Source organism: Gorilla gorilla, chromosome 8 (assembly GCF_029281585.2).
Source record: "Gorilla gorilla gorilla isolate KB3781 chromosome 8, NHGRI_mGorGor1-v2.1_pri, whole genome shotgun sequence".
In the NCBI taxonomy this organism is placed as follows: Eukaryota; Metazoa; Chordata; class Mammalia; order Primates; family Hominidae; genus Gorilla; species Gorilla gorilla.
In genome coordinates, this window is record NC_073232.2 from 90391437 (window position 1) to 90412778 (window position 21342).

The following is a 21342-nucleotide window of genomic DNA, read 5'->3' on the forward strand; positions in this document are numbered from 1 at the left end:
AAAAAATTAGCCGGGCGTTGTGGCACATGCCTGTAATCCCAGCTACTCAGGAGGTTGAAGCAGGAGAATCGCTTGAATCCCAGAGGCAGAAGTTGCAGTGAGCTGAGATCACGCCATTGCACTCCAGCCTAAGAACAAGAGCAAAACTCCATCTAAAAAAAAAAAAAGGGAAGAAGAAGAAATAGTGCGATTGGGGTTTAGCATGGTTTTGCCTCCTGAAAAGCAGAGAAGACCCTATATGAGACAAAGTGTCATTATACGGTTTCCACTCGGATATAAAACCTTGAAAATTTAATATTATTGTTCTCACAAGTTTTCAGTATCCTTTGGGGTGAATGTGTCCCAGTGATTTAATCCCGGCAAGAAATCCCAGGTCTGAGTCCTCCTCACAGCATGGCCTTGAGTGAGTCACTTTGCCAGTGTTTTCTAACTAGGAGGTAGGGAGAACACCCAAATTTGCAATATTTTTGCACCATTTAAGTATTAAACATTTAGGCCAATAAGAAACATAATTATTTGGCCAGACACAGTGGCTCACACCTGTAATCTCAGCACTTCGTGAGGCCAAGGCAGGAAGGCCCAGGATTAAAGACCAGCCTGGCCAACGAGGTGAGATCCCATATCTCTTAAAATAATAATCAAAATAAATAAAAAGAAGCATAAATATTCCTTCTTGTTGTTTCTTTTGTTTATTTATTTTGGGTTTGTTTTTGTTTTTCAGAGACAGGTTCTCGCCTTGTTATTCAGGCTGGACTGCAGTGGCACCATGACGGCTCATTACAGCCCTGAATTCCTGGGCTCCAGTGATCCTCCCACCTCAGCCTCCCGAGTAGCTGGGACGACAGGCACACACCACCATGCCTGGCTAATTTTTTATTTTTTGTAGAGACAGAGTCTCACTATTTTGCCCAGGCTGGTCTTGAACTCCTGGGCTCAAGCCGTCTGTCTGCCTTGGCCTCCCAAAGTGCTGGAACTACAGACATGAGCCACCACATCAAGTCGTTGGTGATATTTCTAACCAAGACGCAGTCTACGCATCTTAACATTTCAGCTTATTGTAGAAAAATTTCAAAAACAAAGGGCAATTTCATTGCTGTATAATATTCATCTCAAGTAGGAAGAAAAACACAAGGTTATTTTTAAACTTATTTTTAAGCAGGATTGTCTCTAAGGTTCTTTGTTTTCAGGGTTTTTTGGTTGAACTTTGTTTTGTTTTGTTTCATCTTTATCTGGGAGACTCAAAAAAATTAATGCATTTGTTTTAAGCTATACAATAATGTTGCTACTGCTTTTGTTAATTACAATGTTTGGACTTGTTTTTCTCTGCCTTCATTCTTTAGCTCTAAGTCTGAGGTTTATTGTAAATTCAATTACAAACAATGTTGCAAATAGGTAGTGGTTTTATTGGTTGAAAAAGGAAAGATGGCCTCAAGAATGTAACTGTGTATATGCCATTTTCCATCTTCTTAAAGCAAACTTTATTGGTTATAAACATGAGAGAAAGCAGACACGATTCAAACCTGTATTTACAAAGGAATGAGAATGAAAAGTATGAAAGAAATAAAAATATATAAATACATAAAAAAGGCTTATCTTTATTTCAAAACAGCATTTTAATAATAATTCCCTTTTATAATGCCTTACCCAAGGAGATCAAACGGCCTTCAGGGCACTGTAGAATTTTAATAACATGCATTTGAGGGTGGAGGAAAGCATTGTGATCCTCTAACTCTCACTTTACAAGTGAAAAAGATGAAACTGAAAGATGACTTGGTTCACTAAATCTCACTACTCAGTACAGAATCTTGGAATAAGTTGCTCTTTTTTTTTTTTAAATTAGCTGGGTGTAGTGGCGTGTGCCTGTGGTCCCAGCTACTCAGGAGGCTGAGGCAGGAGGATGGATTGAGCCTGGGAAGTCAAGGCTGTAGTGAGCTGTGATCGTGTCATTGCACTCCAGCCTGGGTGACAGAGAGACCCTGTTTCAAAAATAACAATAATAACTTATTCTTTTAAAAGAAAGAGGATGGGTGTGGTGGCTCACACCTGTAATCCCAGCATGTTGGGAGGCTGAGGCAGGCAGATCACTTGAGGTCAGGAGTTCGAGACCCACCTGGCCAACATGGTGAAACCCCATCTCTACTAAAATACAAAAATTAGCTGAGTGTGGTGGCATACGCCTGTAATCCCAGCTACTAGGGAGGGTGAGGCAGGAGAATCGCTTGAACCCGGGAGGTGGAGATTACACTGAGCTGAGATTGTACCACTGCACTTCAGCCTGGGCAACAGAGCAAGACTCTGTCTCAAAAAATAATAATAATAATAAATAAAAGAGAAGAAGGACATGAAGTCAGACCTAAAGGAGGCAGAGTAAGCCAGAGGTGGAACCCCAGAGACAGCCTGAGCTGTGGAAACTTGCAGATGGGGAGGAAATATCAAGTCAATAGGGAGAGTTGACGGTAAAACATCATCATCAGCAACAAAGGTCATTTCAAGGGAGCAGAAGGGGGTTAAGAGCAAGACCCAGGATGGAAGGAAACGTTCACAAGCTGGTCTGCTAATGCAAAACATGCTGGAACTGCCTTCTGGGTCTCACACCGCAAGTGCCTGCAGGAAGGGGCTGGTGGCTCCTTAAAGGTGCTGGACAGATGTGGGACACACAGATCAATTCCTGGGCTTGGGGAAGCCCCACTGATTTGTCAATATCTTAAGTAACATACACATTAGCCTGATATATGAACACTAAATCACAGAAGCATTTATGCCCCAACTTTTTTTTTTTTTTTTTGAGGTTCTTGCTTTGTCACCCAGGCTGGAGTGCAGTGGCACAATCATAGCTCACTGCAGCCTCAAACTCCTGGGCTCAAGCAATCCTCCTGTCTCAGTCTCCTGAGTAGCTGAAATTATAGGTGCATGCTGCGACACCTGCCTAATTTTTTGATTTTTGTTTTTTGTAGGGACAGGGTCTTACTATGTTGCCCAGTCTGATCTTAAACTCCCAGCTTCAAGTGATCCTCCTGCCTCGGCCTCCCAAAGTGCTGGGATTGCAGGTGTGAACCACTGTGCCCAGCTCCAGCATTTCTTAGTAAGGAACAATAAATGACTAGGTGTTGGGTTTATGATTTATACTACAATTATTAAAGCTGTATTGTGTTTTTAGTCCAGCATTTTTTTTTTTTTTTTTTTGGAGACAGCATCTTGCTCTGTTGCCCAGGCTGGAGCGCAGTGGCGCGGTCTCGGCTCACTGCAGCCTCCACCTCCTGGGTTCAAGCAGTTATCCCGCCTCAGCCTCTCGGGTAGCTGGGATTATAGGCACATGCCACCACGCCCAGCTAATTTCTGTATTTTTAGTAGAGACGGGATTTCACCATGTTAGCCAGGCTGATCTCGAACTCCTGACCTCAGGTGATCCACCTGCCTCAGCCTCCCAAAGTGCTGGGATTACAAGCATGAGCCACCATGCCCGGCTAGTCCAGCAAATTTCTTAGAAGCCCAGATTCTCATGAAAACAGACCTCACTCAGTTTATGAATTAGAAACATGCTCTAGAACAACAACAACAAATTTAAGAGAAGATCTCGCTCTGTTGCCCAGGAGGGAGAGCAGTGGCACCATCGTATCTCATTGCAGCCTCAACCTCTCAGGTCCAAGCAATCCTCCTACCTCAGCCTCCTGAGTAGCTGGGACCACAGGCATGCACCACCATGCCTAGCTAATTTTTTAATTTTTTTGTATAGATGGGGTTTCACCATGTTGCCCAGGCTGGTCTCCACCACCTGGGCTCAAGCAATCCTCTTGCCTCAGCCTCCCTAAGTGCTGGGATTACAGGCGTGAGCCACCACTCCCGGCCTGGGACAAAATTTTAATTTGCCTCTTTCCTCCCTATGAGACAAACTTTGCCAGCCCTTCACCTGTACCCCTAAGCAGAAAGACAGTGCCAGGAGCTCATACCACCTGTGCTCCAGGCACAGCTGTCGCCTAGAACTGTGGCTTGGTGCCCCATCAGCAGAGCAAACAAGCACACTCAATAGGTGTGTATTCATTAATAGGATGTGCAAAAACAGGTATCTGTTGTAACATGGAGCAAATAGCATGTCCTTCCTGAAGAGTGTTAAACTATTGTGCTGATATTGCACATCGTAACTGTTCCTAATATGTAATATTTTCCTACAAGGGATATGTTAGTTTCAATATGTTTAAATAAAAATTAAGTACTTTCCTACTGTCTTGAGCAAAATAGAATCATGGAAAGTTAAAGCGAATTCAAGACACTCACACCCACAAATGAAAAACCTTAAACATCACTGGATCTTTTTTTTTTTTTTTTTTTTTTGAGACAGAATCTCACTCTGTCGCCCAGGCTGCAGTGCAGTGGCATGATCTCGGCTCACTGCAACCTCCACCTCCCCAGTTCAAGTGATTCTCCAGCCTCAGCCTTCCAAGTAGCTGGGATTACAGGCATATGCCACCATGCCCAGCTAATTTTTGTATTTTTAGTAGAGACGGGGTTTCACCATTGTTGGCCAGGCTGGTCTCAAACTCCTGACCTCAGGTGATCCACCCACCTCGGCCTCCCAAAATGCTGAGATGACAGGTGAGCCACTGCGCCCGGCCTGGATCTTTGGGTCTACCTGAAATCCAGCTCTTCCATTTGTGGAGTCAGCGTGGTGACCTCTATCATCTGTGTGTGTTTCCTAGGCATTGTGAGGGCTCATGAAGGAACGATACTTAATAGGAATTGCTAACTTTCACAGTGTTTTTAGGAACTGTGCTAAATCTTTATTTGTATTATCTCATTTAATCCTCACAACAACCCAAAGCGCTAATAAAACCCAGGGTCGTGGCACAAACCTGTAATCCCAGCTACTCGGGAGGCTGTGGTGGGAGGATCACTTGAGCCAGGAGTTCGAGGCTGTAGTGAGCCATGATTGCACCATTGCACTCCAGCCTGGGCAACAGAGCAAGACCCTGTCTCTAAAAATAAGTAAATACAAACTTTAAAGTGCTGATAATATTATTACCTTCATTATGTAAGTGAGGAAATTGAGAGGTTAATTAGCCCAAGGTCATACCACTAGTAACAGGCTAAGTCTGAACTTGAACCCAGGTCTCTCAGAGTCCGGAACCATACATACTCATAGCAGCTTGTTTTAGTTCATTCTCACACTGCTGTAAAGAACTACTTGAGACTGGGGATTTATGAAGAACAGAGGTTTAATTGACTCAGTTCCACAGGCTTAATAGGAAGCATGGCTGGGAGGCCTCAGGAAACTTACAATCATGGCAGACAGTGAAGGGGAAGCAAGCACTTTCTTCTCATGGTGGCAGGAGAGAGAGAGATAGAGAGACAGAAAGACAGAGACAGAGGGAGGGAGACAGGGGGTGGAGAGAGGGGGGATGGAGGGGGGAGAGAGAGGGAAAGAAGGAGAGAGGGGAAGAGGGAGAGGGAGGGAGGGAAGGAGAGAGGGAGGGGGAGGGAGAGAGGGGGGAGGGAGAGAGAGAGAGAGGTGCCACACACTTTTAGATAGGGAGAGGGAGGGAGAGGGAGGGAGGGGGAGGGAGGCGGAGGGAGGGAGAGAGAGCAGGAAGGGGAGAGAGGGAGAGGTGCCACACACTTTTAAATAACCAGATCTCGTGAGAACTCACTCACTATCATGAGAATAGCAAGGGGGAAATCCAGTCCCATGATATAATCACTTTCTACCAGGTCCCTCGCTGACAGGTGGGGATTACAATTTGACATGAGATTTGGGAGGGGACATAGAGCCAAACCATATCACAGCTATGCAGGCTTATAAAAACATTAGGATGTGGGCTGGGTGTGGTGGCACACACCTATAATCCCAGCACATTGGGAGGCCAAGGTGGAAGGATCACTTGAGCCCAGGAATTCCAGATCAACCTGGGCAACATAGTGAGACTCCCCGTCTCTACAAAAAAATGTTTTAAATTACCTGAGTGTGGTGGTGTGCACCTGTATTCCCAGCTACTCATAAGAGTGAGGTGGGAGGACTGCTTGAGCCTGGAAGGTTGAGGCTGCAGTGAGTCAAGATCCCATCATTGCACTCCAGCCTGGGCAACAGAGGGAAATCCTGTCTCAAAAAAGAAAAAAAAAAATTAGGATAAGCACTTTCAGAAAAAGCTTCAGAAAAAAGGGCAGGTTCTTCTTTAGGCCAGGTGCAAAGGTGTGACTTCCCAGAAGAAACGGCAAGACCAAAAAAAAAAAAAAATGGCCAATGTATTTTTCTCCAGATGAGGTATTTGTGTATGGATATTCTGAAGAAAGGGTTTTCTTTTTCCCCCTAGCAATTGTTTGCTGTCACATGCTGGGGACTAGCCAGCAGAGCCCTAGAGGAACTGCAGGACGTGGTCACCACTGTCTGTGTTAGTCCAGGGAACCAGCAGAGCTCTTCTGCTTCTGAAGCCTACTTGAGTTAATGAAAATCCTAGGGACCCTGCTGAACCCAATTCATTGCTGAGAGCCATGAAAAATAGCTCCATAAATCTGCCTCTGAAGAAAAGGTCAGGCTTCCCAGGTTGGGGTAAACAAATTGAGGATTTCAAAGCAACCTGTTAGCTACTCATGCCAATTTGCATACAAATGCCAACAAACAACCTCCCATTGTTAAAGAAGATGGTGAAGGATGTTCGGGTTTTATTGTCCAACTATGGTGACTGTCACAGTCCAGTCCCTTGAAAGAGTTACCTCGCAACCTGCTTCACAATCAAATGTCAGGACAGGGAAATGACCCTTGACATTTACCAAGCCCAGATGGACAGACGATCCCCCTGGCAGGCCGCCTCCTAAACCAGCCGCACCTTCTTGCTCTGTCCAGGCTGTGAAATTGGTGACCAGATGCCTCCACTTGAAGAGTGTTAAATGCTACATCAGGTTTAGCAGAGAGAATACGATTTCTGACTTCCAGCCAAGGCGTTTGCATTTTAAAATGTCCACAACAGTGCTCCTTTTAAAGAGGGAGATTTTCTCTTTTCCACGTTTATTCAATTTTTAGTAAGCACCACTGGAGGGGGATGAAGAGAGCTTGATTAGTAGGTACCAATAGATAGTTTGACAGAAAAAAAAATAAGACCTAGTGTTTGACAGATCAGTGGGGTGACTATAGTTTACAATAATCTATTACATATTTCAAAATAACTAGAAGAGAATAATTCAGATGTTTCTAGTATACAACAAAGACAAATATTTAAAGTGATAGATACCCAGCTATACTGCTTTGATCTGTACAAATTATATGAATGTATTAAATTATCACATGTGCCCCCAAAATATGTATATTGATCGTGTATCAATTTTTTAAAATCTAAAACATTAAAAAAAAAAGCAGGAAGCAGGTTGACACTGGTTTGAGCCAGGACTCAGAAAATATAAAGATATGTATAATATTTTAAGATAAATAAATAAATAAAAGGAACACAGGACACTAGAAAAAATACTGTATAAGGATTGTGAAGTCAAGAATGACCTCCCCTTCTCTTCCGCTCCTGCCACCCCTGCCCAACATATACATTCTTTTTTCAAAATTTATCTTTGCACTTTGGGAGGCTCTGGAGGGAGGTTCACTTGAGGCCAGGAGTTTGAGACCAGTGCGGACAGCAAAGTGAGAGCCTCACCTCTACAGAAAAAATTTTTTTAATTAGCTGGGCATGGTGGTGCACAGCTGTGGTCCCAGTTACTCAGGAGGCTGAGGCGGGAGGATTGTTTGAGCCCAGGAGTTTGAGACCAGCCTGGAGACTCCCTCTACCAAAAAAATGGGAAAAGGCCAGGCGTGGTGGCATGTGCCTGTAGTCCCAGCTACTCGGAGGCTGAAGCAGGAGGATCACTGAGTCCAGGAGTTCAAGGCTGCAGTGAGCTATGATCCCACCACTGCACTCCAGCCTGACCTACAGGCTGGGCTTACGAAAATAAGTAATTTTTGTAAAAGAACACTATATAATAATGTGATAAAATAAATAAATATAGGCCGGGCTCATGCCTGTCATCTCAGCACTTTGAGAGGCCAAGGCAGGTGGATCACCTGAGATCAGGAGTTCGGGACCAACCTGACCAACAGGGAGAAACCCCGTCTCTACTAAAAATACAAAATTAGCCGGGCATGGTGGCACATGCCTGTAATCCCAGCTCCTCAGGAGTTTGAGGCAGGATAATCGTTCAAACCTGGGAGGCAGAGGTTGCAGTGAGCCGAGATCGCGCCATTGCACTCCAGCATGGGCAACAAGAGCGAAACTCCGTCTCAAAAAAAAAAAAAAAAGAAAAATATAAAAGTATGAATTATAAAACTGCAATGGATGCACAAGAGCTATTTGGATTTTGAAGTTAAAGGTAAACTTTTCATGAAGACGCTAAGTGTTTGTGAAGGGAAGGGAATTTATAACTCGGTGTGTCCTTGAATGAAAGAGGCAGGGAGCTATTTGTTGCTTTTATTACAGCCTCTGGGCAGAGGTTCATTTCCATGAGAAGAAAAGAGAATTTGCCAAAGTTGCCCTGGTATAGCAGGGCCTGTCAAGCCATTGAGGATGAAATACTAAATCAGGTAGCGTATTCCAGGTTCTCAACATTTTTGATCAACAAAACTCTCAGTGGCTTGTTCTTAACTCCTTGGAGAGACAATGGTGGAAATTTTGGATTATCTTTAAATACTAAAATGAAAGTACAACTCTTAGTTCAAAGGAGAATAGTGATACACTTCTGGGTGAGAATTAGTGTCCTTAAATGAGCTTAGAGCCTGCACCAAATATAAAAGGTAGACTCAGATATTTGACCTTAGCAATGTTTCGTTAATGTTCAGGCCCATTGGAATTTTTTCTCAACTTCCTTCACTAGCAATTTGTTTTCCTTTATGCTCTCCATACAAAAATTATAAATCTGTAAAACAATCAGTTAGGATAGAGAAATAAAAGAGAAAGACAACATTTATTTACTAAAAACCAGAAGCAGGTGCCTGAAAACAAAAGGCCTTAATCTGTCCTTCATCTAATTCTCTCCTTTGGATTTTGGAAATGTACAAAGGTTATTGATCACAGCTCCTGCCCACGGGGAGTTCACAGTTTAATCCCCAAATCCAGGTGAGAAAGGCCCTCATTTACCAAGGCAACTGTGAATTAAAGCTATGGTATCAAAACCACATCCACTAAATTTAGGGGGAAAAAAACACTCCACCGTGAACTTGTAACACTTAAAAAGTAAGAAACTTGCTTTGAGAAGTGTGGTGTTTTTCCACTGTCCTCATCGGTTCCCTAGGGAAATTCCAAGGGGAAGAAACCGGGGATAAAGAGCTTTTTGTATTTCTCTTGGTTTTAACTGCTAAAACAATTTTTGTTCCATTAGGTTTGTAATGTGAGATCTTTCAGAGTGAATTGACACAATAGCCTCTGAGTTTATTAATTCATCACAACTAACTTAGTCTTCACGTGTCTAAAAACAAATTGCTGACTTCTTGCAAGTTCCAAATGTCCTTATGCAATGCCTTGAAAATTGTTAAATGTAAAGTTATTCCAGGATTACGAAGTCTATTCAATTAGCATGGCATACACACACACACACACACACACACACACACACACACACACAGCATGCATAGTTTTCAGCTCATCTTTCCTGAGTTCTATTCAGATTTAGTCCAACATCAATCTAATCTGCAAGATACAGGGAGCTAAACACCATTTGAAATTGCCCCTGAGAGGTCAGTGGGCCATTAGCTCCTAGATAGAATGAATTTCCTAAAAGTCTTGAGGAATGACAAATGCCTTGAGATATTATCTCACTGCTTACCCAAGTTATCTCCCCAGATTGCTTATCAATGCCTTTCCTGTTACCCTTTTCATATTCAAAGAATGGGAAAAGTTTGCAGAAGTTTGGCTGATAGGTCTTCCCTAGCAATAAATACTCTGAAATTCTAAAAAAGCACATCCCTTGGAAAATTGCTGCCTTGCTGGAAGAAGTAAATCCCCAACTGGTTAATCTCAGCTCTGCCACCTTCCTGATTCTATCCTCAAATTCCTGGAATGGCAGACAAATGAATTACACCACCACGCTGCAAAACAGTGCAGTGTTAGCAGATTAACAAGGACATGTTCAGAGTGTAAATTGTACTCCAAATAAAGAGTTGCCAAAATTTGAGAGCTGAATTTCGTCATTCTATGGGATCTCTAATTCCCCCAAAAAATCAATGATCTGCTTTTTTTGAGGCAGCAGATAGAGTCATATTGACAGGATGAATTGGGCAGAGGGAAGGGGAGTCAGTTGGGATCTGGAGCAGTCAATTTTTCTATTATAAATGTTGGTATCTGGAGCATTTAATTTTTCTATTATAAATGTTGGTATCTGGAGCATTTAATTTTTCTATTATAACTATGACCCACAGAGTAACTAAATTAATTTCATCCAGGGTAATTAAATGATTTTTAACTCGCTCCTCCACTTCCAAATTCACAAAGTTCTAAAAACTAGTTCTAGAAGTATTTGTATTTTGTTGGGAGCACCTGTGGGGCAGGCTGTAATCGATTGTGGCATTGAGAATCAATTGTTGAGAATGTACCAATCAGACATGAGCCATGCAAACAATATGGACACATTATCTGCTACCTATCAAATCTATTGATTTTCTCAATGGATTGACCATTCGGAGCAGCTAAAACTCCAAGGGAACTTCATTCTATCAACTACTAGAAACTGAAGAAAGTTTATATGATTAAAACATTTTCATCAGTAGCCATCTGTATTATTCCAGAAGGAAACAATTACAAACGAACCTATTTAATAGGCATGGCATGAGGCCAAAAATAATAAATTGAAAATGAATATTTAAAATGCTATATCCAGTCTGCAGGTGACTGGCAAGTCTCAAGTATGCAAAGATCTTAAATATTAAAAATGTGTACAAATAATGGGCACAAGTTCTCAGATTTTAAGGAATATTATGTGGGCACAGTTTATGCAAGACTGTTGTGTATGTTAACGAAAATAGCTACAATGTCTCTTCACAATAATCCTACAAGGTGTTCCTATGGCCCCCATTCCACAGGCAACAAAAGTGAATATTCAAAGAGCTTACATAATTTGCCGAAGTTCGCACAGCTGTGGAGGTTTAAAGACGTTTGAGCTGAGAGGCAGAGAAGAGGACCAATTAGAGGCTGTAAGGGAAAAAAAAGCTATCCCGGCCCCAAAAGAGCCAGTTCCCTAGTCATGATACTAGATGCCACTGCTTTCAAGCTTTTAGCCTATAATCAACCCATATTGAAACCAGATTTATGAGCCCTTCAGAGGAAAGCTTTGTGATTTTCTAAAGCAGACATGTTTGGTATTTTATAAGGTCAAACCCCCTACGGTGTAGTGTTTTTAATAAAATCAGTTCAGCAGAAATTAGAGACACACCAGTCAATTTCTAGGAAGCCTCTAAGCCATTCAAAATAAAAGGGAAAAAAATAACATAAAAGACCTAACCATGCACAGATCAATTTTTTCAACAGTGGTAGAATGTAAGGAGTTGTAGATAGAAAATCATCTTGGCAAATTTGGTCCCATGTCTCTAGTTTGGGCAAATTTCCACTCAGAAAGGAAAATTCCTTTTGGGGGGAGTTCTATGACAATATTAAGCAAGGGTTGTTCCTGGTTAGCCTGGCCTTGTGACACCTCAAAGTAACAGTAAACATCTCTAAGAGGGAAAAACAAATAAACCAGTCACCACCACCATTTCTGACATCACTGAATCAGGTAGACCCTGGACCTTATCTTAGTCCTTATCTCTGGCTCCTGGCAACTTCTACGCTCTCACAGGGAAGCAAAAGTAAAATCTATATGTAGTTCTTAGTTACATCCAAAGTTGAGGTGCCTGCAGTATTTTCATAAGAAGGCGGATCTGACTTTCAGACTGGTGGTGAGGACACGTGTAAAAATTAAATGAATATCAAAAGGGAGAGGATTTTTTTAGGAAAAGAGGCAGGGCTGGCCTATTATGTGGCTAGAAGCGGAGCCCCAGAAAACTGAGAGGCCATGGGCACAGTGCCACCTCCCCACAGTACAGGGAGCTGTAAATCGCCTCGTGAATATACAATAGGAAGAACAAAGGCCCAAGATCAAGTGGAGAGGCTGCATGCATCCTCCATGAAGTTTGTGGTAACACCAGCCCAGACATAGGCCTCTCTGGGAGGAAGGGGTTCACTGATTTCAAAGTGTTTCAAAGCACATGGCTTTAAATCCTTCATTGTTTTATTTCCTAAAGAATTGCAGAGTTCCTGGTTAACCTGTACTTGGAAGAAATGAGGTGAACCGGCCCTCATCAGGGCAAGCAGAGAAAAGAAACTCTGACTACGTAACAGATATAAAAACTGGCCACTTGAAGAATTGCTGAGCTTGCATAATGTCGTACATGAAATGAGAATGTACAAGGAGCAAGAAGTCCTTTCATCTCCAAACTACAATCTACTATAATGTGATCAAGAGCCAGAGTGGGGTTGGGCAGAGTGGCTCACACCTTAATCCCAGCACTTTAGGAGGCTGAGGCAGGAGGATCACTTGAGGTCAGGAGTTTGGGACCAGCCTGGCCAACATGGTGAAAACCCTGTCTCTACTAAAAATACAGAAATTAGCCAGGCATGGTGGTGGGTGGCTGTAATCCCAGCTGCTTCAGAGGCTGAGGCAGGAGAATCACTTGAACCCGCGGCGGGGCAAGGGGCAGGGGGCAGGGTGGTGTGCACCACGTGTGGTGTGTGGGGAGTGGGGTGGAGGTTGTAGTGGTATATATGGCGCCACCGGACTCCAGCCTGGGCGACAGAGTGAGACTCAAAGAGCCAGAGGTGGAGGTGAGGGTGGAAATTTCACCGACAAGACACTTTGATCAATTCCCTTGACAGGTTTGAAGGGTTGGGTTCAACAATTCTTTGGCTTCCTCAAAAACTGACATACATAAAGCTTAACATCTTTTATAAAATATAAGGCATGCATGCAAGAGCTGCTCATCTTAAAAGGGACAATACGAATGCTATCATTTATTAATATGTGTTTATTCCACAGCTTAGTTTTTTGGGGCAGGTGGTCTATTAATATTAATAAAAGAAAACCCCATACTCGAATATGCAGGCTGTAATTTTTTTTTTTTTTTTTTTTTTTTTTTGAGATGGAGTCTCCCTCTGTTGCCCAGGCTGGAGTGCAGTGGCACAATCTCAGCTTACCACAACCTCCGCCTCCCGGGTTCAAGCAATTCTCCTGCCTCAGCCTCCCGAGTAGATGCACACCACCATGCCCAGCTAATTTTTGCATTTTTAGTAGAGACGGGGTTTCACTATGTTGGTCAGGCTGGTCTTGAACTCCTTACCTTGTGATCCACCTGCCTCGGCCTCCCAAAGTGCTAGGATTACAGGTGTGAGCCACCGTGCCCGGCCTACAGTTTAACTTTTAAGCAAAAATTTCACATATACAAAGGAATTCAGAAGATACCCTCCATGGCATAATATTCTCACATTTAAAATAAGAAAGATCCACTGGGGGCACGGGAAGTACACAAATAAAGCATACGTTTAAATTCAGGATGGGCAATGTTACCAGGACAGAAAGTCTTATAGGAGGAAACACTGTTTCCTAGCTGTATTAGTTACTGGCTAAAGCCAATGTTCTATCTGGTTACATAAAGGATCATTTGGGAGGACGAAACCTAGTAGCAGTTATTTAAATCAATTGGTGTATCATGTTCACTACAGAAAAGCTTTCTAAGGAATAAGTATAAAAAAAAAAAGCATCACACTGTTGAAGCACAAGGTTTAAAATTAAGCGTGTTGTACAGTAAGGTTTGGCTAATTGGGGAGCCAAAATACTTAATTTGGCTTAGGACAAAATAAACTGGTCAATTAATCAACAGTAAAAGGAGACAGTGACTGACTTGAACAAAAAACAGTTGTTTAGTTGGTTTTTTTTTTCTTTTTTGGGTGGAGGTATACACATTGGAAAAGGTATTCCAGAACACCTGGATCAAAATGACCTTTGCTAAGTCAACTCCAGAAATTGAGCAATCATATCTGACCTGGTACACATAAATTTCAGATCTCCTTCTTAGATGAAAGCTAAAACCAGAGTTATCCTATAACCAGAATGTGGGTAAGACACTAAAAGATGGTCAGTATACATTTAGAAACTCCACACTGTAAGAAAATTACACAGGCACATGGAAGAATAAGCAAGATCTTGGTCTTGTTTAAAAAAGAAAAGAGAAAAAAAAAATCAAGCCACATCCTAGAGTTGAGAACAAATTATTAACAGCAAATGGCCATTTGTATAATTAACATGTACTGTCTCACGCTTCCCAGTTTAATTTATGAAAGACACTATTAAATTTCAGACAAAATATATATATTTCTTTTAAATCTTTACAATAAACCAAGATGTAGAAGCTTACATAGGGCACATTTTTGTTTATTTAGGTACTCAATTCCAGCTCCCTTGGATGCAAATAACCCTGGTGACAGTGTGTACAAAGTCTTCTCTTTGCTTTTTATAATTTTAAAGCAAATAACACATTTAACTGTATTTAAGTCTGTGCAAATAATCCTTCAGAAGAAATATCCAAGATTCTGTTTGCAGAGGTCATTTTGTCTCTCAAAGATGATTAAATGAGTTTGTCTTCAGATAAAGTGCTCCTGTCCAGCAGAACTCAAAAGGCCTTCAAGCTGTTCAGTAAGTGTAGTTCAGATAAGACTCCGTCATACGAATTCCAGCTTCCCGTGCCCACTGTACATGCCCCAGTGAACAAGCGAGAGGATCTTATCGTTGCTGAGGTCTGCTTGTCTCATTTTATCACAGGTCAGACAGCAGTTCTCGTGCCCACTGACCGGCACCATGCATTCCAAGTCTAACTTTGCAACCTGCCCCTTTTTGGAATGGTGTCCGTGAAAGCTGTAGTGCAAACGGGAGAGCATCTGTTGCCGCTGATCCTGCAGCCTCTTATTTTCACTTCGAAGCATCCTGAGGGCCAACATAATAAGCAACACTAAAATCAGCCCTCCAGCAATGGGCACGGCAATGACCGCTGCCCGGAACCACAACTCTTTGGAAGAAGTCAGCTCCTGCACCTTGGTGATAAGGTTTCTGCTACCATCATGCTGATACCTGTTTCCTTGTCCTAAAGGAGTACAAAGAAAATGATCAAACTCCATGCTAACTCCTCCTAGGGATATTCATAATCATCAATTCATTTTAACCAAGAATTCCATTAAAAAGAAGCTTACAATTAAATCAACGATATTTAGAAAACATTGCAAAACTATCTGAAGAAGCTTACAAACGCATTTGTTTACAGACTGTCATTACTGAGATGTAATGGCCTTTTAATGTCTTCAAAATGTTGAAAAAACAGGCAAAACCTATTATGTAGACAGACATCTAATGCTCAGACAGACGACATAAAAGCCACTCAATCAAGATGCATCTTTGCATCCAGCCAGGCTTCTCCCTCTGGTGTCTCTAATTACATTAACAACAAAATCAATAGCAGACATACAAAGTCGTGGCTGTCACAAGTCTATAGATCAGGCAGGCATTCTGGTTAGAAACGGCTTCCACCTACCTGAGGCCTCACCCCTGGGAGGAGAGAGAACATCGTGCAGCCCTCTGTAATTGCACATGTCTTCATGACAGCATTCCAATGTGGGCATGGTGGTGCCAGAGTGGTTTCGGGCCTGTTTGGCTTGGCAGATGTCTGTCGTGCTTGCAAGAGAGTCCAGGCAGCCATGGGTGAGTGGGGAATTTGAGTTCTGAGGATCAAGAAGTCTAGAGAAGCAGGCGCTGAGCTCAGATTTACACATATAACCAGTGGCTACACAGTGGGCAGCATCACAGTAGCATCGAATTTCACCTGAAAACAATGAGAAACCACCTCAAACTCTGCTCCAGAAACCAGATAAAGCAACTATTTAGGCAACTGCTAAATCCCAAATTCAAAGGCATGAACTTTTAGATCATCCAAGCTGAGGGCTCCAGTCTACAGAGCCTGGAGAAGCCCTTCCTGCAGCCAGTGCGTAAGTTTCAATCCAGTTAAACGTCATTTTGGCAATGTAGTAATCCCAATAGCAGGTTTCTGAGTTTAGAGTCATTTTAAAAAAACTTTTGCTTTTTGAAGGAAATAGTAATGAGTATAATTTCTCCTACCATAAGGTATAACACATTATTTATTCATTTTAATCCTACATGACCATACAACATAAAAATGTTAGGCTTTTTGATTTTGTCAGTATAAATATTTGATCGGAACTACTGAATTGTTTACTATCCCACAGGACTGCGCCAAGAGTTAAGAGCTTTAGCTAACACCTTATAAAGTTATTAACTAGAAACACAACAATCTAGAAACTGCCCAGGTCAGGAGGTTTTAAAACTATGAAACTAGGCAGCTATTTGCAACCTCTCTAGAAAAGGCAAACTTTTTGCCTATAAAGATCTTTTCATGCAGAGGAGCTTTTAGTCAGTATATTGTAAAACAGGAACTAGGCAGTTTACAATTAGTGGTTTGCTTGCCAAAGTCAATTTCTTTCAGCCCAAATGGAAAGTCATAAAAGGTGGGGGGAGTATAAAACTGCAAGGCTAACTTCTCCTCCTCCTCCTCCTCACAAGTTTTACATGAAATTCGACATGTGATCTAAAAGGGGAAACACTGAAACTGAAAATCCTCTGCTGGTTGAATGAAAAATCCTTAAGGAAACCTCAAATTTTCTACAGGAAGTGATTACAAGTTTCCTTTATAAAAACTTATTTTGTGAGTTGCATGGCTCCGTTCACATTTTGTCACAGGGCAAGATTGGAGGCTTTAGTATCAGTTTCTCGTTGAAATAATCTGGGTCTTAAAGTTATCACTAATACAATATCCACCTAGTGGACCCTGGTCGCTGTCACATGCCACAGCGAGTAAACTAAACTAATGCACACGCCTCTTCCAGTTTCCTGTCTGAAGATCCGAAACCTCCACTCTGAAATTAAACACCGGGATCTGCTGTTTTACAAACCTCTTCCCACCCTTACCTTTATTCTTCCCCCTCTCTCTGAATGCCCCAGTAAGGTGTCATTTAATTATCTGTCCAAATTCCAGACCACGGTATGGTATGCTCAGTTTTCACCGGACGCTGCTAATGCTTCGGTTCTAAGGAAAACCAGCCCGCTAAACACAGATCTTTGGCAACCCTTAACAGTCCAAAGCTAGGGGTCTTGCTCCTAAATCTGCACTCGCCATCCTGCGGTTGGGCCCAAGTTCTTTCTCTGCTTCAAGAAAGAACCTTACTTTGCAGAACCACTTCTCTGCTCTTTCTCCTCCTCCCTCCAAGCTCACTTTATTTTCCACATTAAGCTCACCAGTCTTCTGGGGTGATGACTACATATCCCTAGTTTGACAAATTCCATATATAGATTTAAAGTATAAATAAAACAGATTAAAAGCCCATTTTGACCCTATTAGCTTCAGACCTTGTACAGAAAAGGAAGACTGAATACAAGTAAAATGCTGCTTAAATGTTTATGAGAGCCTATTTAAAATACTGTATTTTCAATGACCTAAAAACAGCCTAATAAAATTTTGACAGGTAACTGGGAAAGTTCTAACTACCTCTTTTTTTTTAATTGGAGCCACATTTTAAGCAAGGAGAATGGACTTTTGTACCACTGTATTAAAACTATATTTCTGTCGTTCATAAAGTTTCTTCCTGTGGCATGCAAAAGGCCAGAAAGGGGACTGGTATTTTGAAACTGTGGAACAATGCCCTTCTGTTTCTGCCCCCTTCTCGTTACTGTATGTAGTGATTAAACAAAAATGTCTGCTTTAGTCAAGATGGCTACAGGAGAGACTGCTGGCTTCTTTTAAAGCTTTTGAAGTCCGCAGCCGTCAGAAATCTCTGATCCCCTAATTATATCATTATCAGGCACATAGTTTCGGTATCTGTGACTTCATGTCAGCCTCAGTCCCTCCCTGTTCTGCCCGCCTTTGATAGGGCCAGGAGGCTCCCCTCTGCAAGCCACAAGGGCTGTTATTTAGGGTTAATTACACCCTTCCTTCCAAAATAAATAAATACTGTAGCACATCATCCTCGCTGGGCTAGCTTATGCTTTAACCTCATGCCTGCTACATAGCAATTAAAGAGAAGTAGGGGGCTGCAAAGACTAAACAGTGCTTCCTACTTAAAAAAATTATCTGTTCATAGAACAGTAGGTAGATTTCATAGCAGGGAGGTGAGGAGAACCTTGAAATTCGGAGACAGTTCAGGTTATTTCTTTCTAAAAGGTGAAAGCCTGCAGAGGAAAGAAGAAACTGACCCGCTGCCTTTTTTTTTTTTTTTTTGGTCCTGTTTGTAAAATATGAGGTGAGTGGGAGTGAGACGCTGACAGAGCCTACTCCTCCCGGCTACTGAAAAGCAACACAACACACACTTCTGCACACCTCGGACACCTAAACTCTCAGGGAGACCCACACACTCGCTCGCACACAGAGAGATATACGCAGAGACACACTCACACAGAGACTCAGATACACATTCAGAGATACAAAGACACTTAGAGACAGACACAGAAATGCATTCAGAAAGACACACTCAAGGTCAGAGATACAGAGACTCACACATTCAGAGACACAAAGACTCAGAAAGAGACACAGAAATGCATTCAGAGATACATTCAAAGAGACACAGAGATACGCTGAGCGATACAGAGGTTCAGACACACTTTCAGAAAGACAACGACACTCAGAGACACAAAAATGCATTTAGGGATACTGAGACTCAGAGACACACTCACAGAAATACATCGTGAGGCACTCACACAGACACGCTGCAGGCACGCGGCAGCTACAGGCCAGGATCTGCGATCCCTCCCGGTCGCCCGGGCCCCCAGGGTGCGGAAGCGGCGGCGTCGAGGCCGAGACTCCGGCCCCGCTCCCCGCTGGGCTGCAAACGCGCCGCTCCCCGCAGGCAGAGCCAGGAGGACCCTCTGATCAGCGCCTGCCCTTAGATCGGAGTCCGCATCCACGCGCCAGGCCACCGCCGCGACTTCTAAGAACACAGCAACTTGTCGCGACCTGCGGCTCCGACGCAGGAGGGAGCCTCGCCCGCCGCTAACAAAGCCTCTGCAGCCGGCTCCAAAGCCCCGCCGCGGGGACGGGACCCCGGGCCCCGTGCGCCCCCGGCACCCACCTTTGGTGAGCAGCACGGCCATGGCGCAGAGCTCCAGCTGCAGCCAGATGAAGATGTAGCTGGAGTGGCGATCCATTGACGCCCCGCACGGCCGCGGCGCCCCCGCCGGCTTCCGGAGCCCCGGCTCGGCGGCAGCCTACGACCCCCGGAGCGCGCAGGGCATGGGCCCTGCCCGGAGCGGCGGGCGCCGTCAGCGGCGGGGCTGGGTTTCGGGCCGCTGCCGGAGCATGGAGCGCGGCTACAGGGCGCGCCCAGGAGCCCAGAAAAGTTTCCCGGTCCCCCCTTGGCGGCCACCGGCTCCCTTGCCCCGCTCGACTCTAGGGACGCACGCTAGCCCCGGGCCGGGGGTGGGCTCCCGGCCTTCAGTCCCCGCTAGCGGCCGTTCTCAGCGAAGAGAGTAGGGTCTCCCCAGCGCGCAAGGGTATCCGCCGCAGCTCCCGCCCGCGCCAGCCCAGGTCTCGCCGGCTCTGCGCCGTAAATAGCGCCCCGCGCCGAGAGCCGGCCTGCACCGCCCCGCCTCGCCCCGCCCCACGGCGTCCGATTGGCCGCCGGGCTCCTGTCAATCCGCCCCGCAGCGGGGGGCGGGCCCAGACGCGAGCGCTGAGGGACCTGCCTGGCGGCTCCGAGCGGCGCCGGCGTCTGGGGCGCCCGGGTGGGGCGCCCGGCTGGTGCGCTGCCGTCTCCCGCGCTCCCCCTTGCGGAGGCCTGCGCGTCAGTGACCTTCGCGAGGCGCCGGGGGAGCCCAGCCCCGGGACCGGCTCGGGAACCCGCCCCCGAGACCCTGACGGCTCAGCCTCGGTTGGTCAGCGTTCCCCAGCGCGGGGCTTCTTTTGGGTGCCCCCCGAAACACTCAGGGGGTCCGTGTGGTCGTCCTCCCCGGCCGCACTGCGTTTTCTGGAGCCCCCAGGGGCGAGTGACAATGCCCCGGCCTGTGCAGGTGGCGGAGGAGGGTTCGTGTGGGAGCCCGGGGGAGGCGGCCCAGCGCTGGGGTCTGCATTCAGCCTTCGTCCCCCACCCCCTCAGCGTGTCCGCCTCGAGCTGCCCGCCATGGGATCAATAAAGCCCAGACAGACCGACTGTTGATCCGTTAGGAGCCGCTAGGTTCTCCCGGGTACGCGGGACGAGTAGCCGGCTAGAGACACTTAACGAAAATTAGCAAATCCAAAAGCACCCGGCGCCAACGAGACGACACTGGCCGAGACTGACACTCAATTAACCATCCCCCAAACAATGGCTGGCAAACACGCCGGCTGACCCTGATCAATATCAGCCCCGCAGTGATCTCCTCCTTGAGATGCTAATTCATTTATTAGGGATCGCGGGGCTGCCCTTCCCAAGGTACTCAAGGTGGTCTTGCTGTAGTTTTGTTTCCCCTCCGCTTTGGAAGGAATTAAGCTTAAAACTCATTATCTGAGGGAATGTTCTTTTATCCTCTCCCTCCAAAACCTGAGATGAACAAAAGTCGACCATTTGCAAAATTCTTCTTGAGAGTCTGCCAGAGCTTCCCTACCGGATATGTCAAAAGGGGGTGGGGGGTGGGGAAGGAAAGAAAGAGAAGCACATTTCATGCTAAGGTGAGAATTATAAAGACAAATCCTTTAGGACTAGAGCGCAGACATGAGCTTTAAGACTAAGAAAAATGTATATATGTCTTGAGGACTGAAAGTCAAGGCGAACGTATCTCAAACGCCTAACCTTTTAAAGTTGTTGAAAGTCTGCAGAGCTGCAGGATGTAGTTAATGAAATTGTCTTTGAAAAATAATGTTTATGTGCAGAAAAATAAAATAATTTCATAAACTGATGCTCAGACCATTACTTCTCTAGATCAAAATTGCATCTAAAAGGAGAGAAGGAGTAATCCAGTAGAAGTTTTAAAAGAAAATTAAACTGGTTAGGGCACCAGGTAAACAGCAGGTTTCTCAGACAAGTTTCTCAAGGGGCGTGCTGACAAGGCAGTCCTGGGGCCGAGTTTGATTAGAACTTCCTGGCTACTAGAACCTTGACAAGTTAACAATTGTAAGGGTTTTATGCAGACAAGACTTTTTTTTTTTTTTTTTGATACGAGTCTGGCACTGTCCCCCAGTCTGGAGTACAGTGGTGCGATCTCGGTTCACTGCAACCTTCCGCCTCCCGGGTTCAAGCGATTCTCCTGCCTCAGCCTCCTGAGTAGCTG

At 44.5% G+C, this 21342-nt stretch overlaps 1 protein-coding gene across 1 annotated transcript; it reads right to left on the reverse strand.

Annotated features, from left to right (window-relative positions):
• Nucleotides 1-14176: 14176 nt before the first annotated feature.
• On the reverse strand, nucleotides 14177-19300 carry BAMBI (BMP and activin membrane bound inhibitor). Its single transcript, XM_004049220.5, has 3 exons — nucleotides 19170-19300; nucleotides 15569-15856; nucleotides 14177-15124 (listed from the first exon to the last, which is right to left on the reverse strand). Exons 1-3 carry the CDS (start codon nucleotides 19243-19245, stop codon nucleotides 14706-14708), a joined length of 783 nt encoding a protein of 260 aa, XP_004049268.1. The 5' UTR covers nucleotides 19246-19300; the 3' UTR covers nucleotides 14177-14705.
• Nucleotides 19301-21342: the final 2042 nt, after the last annotated feature.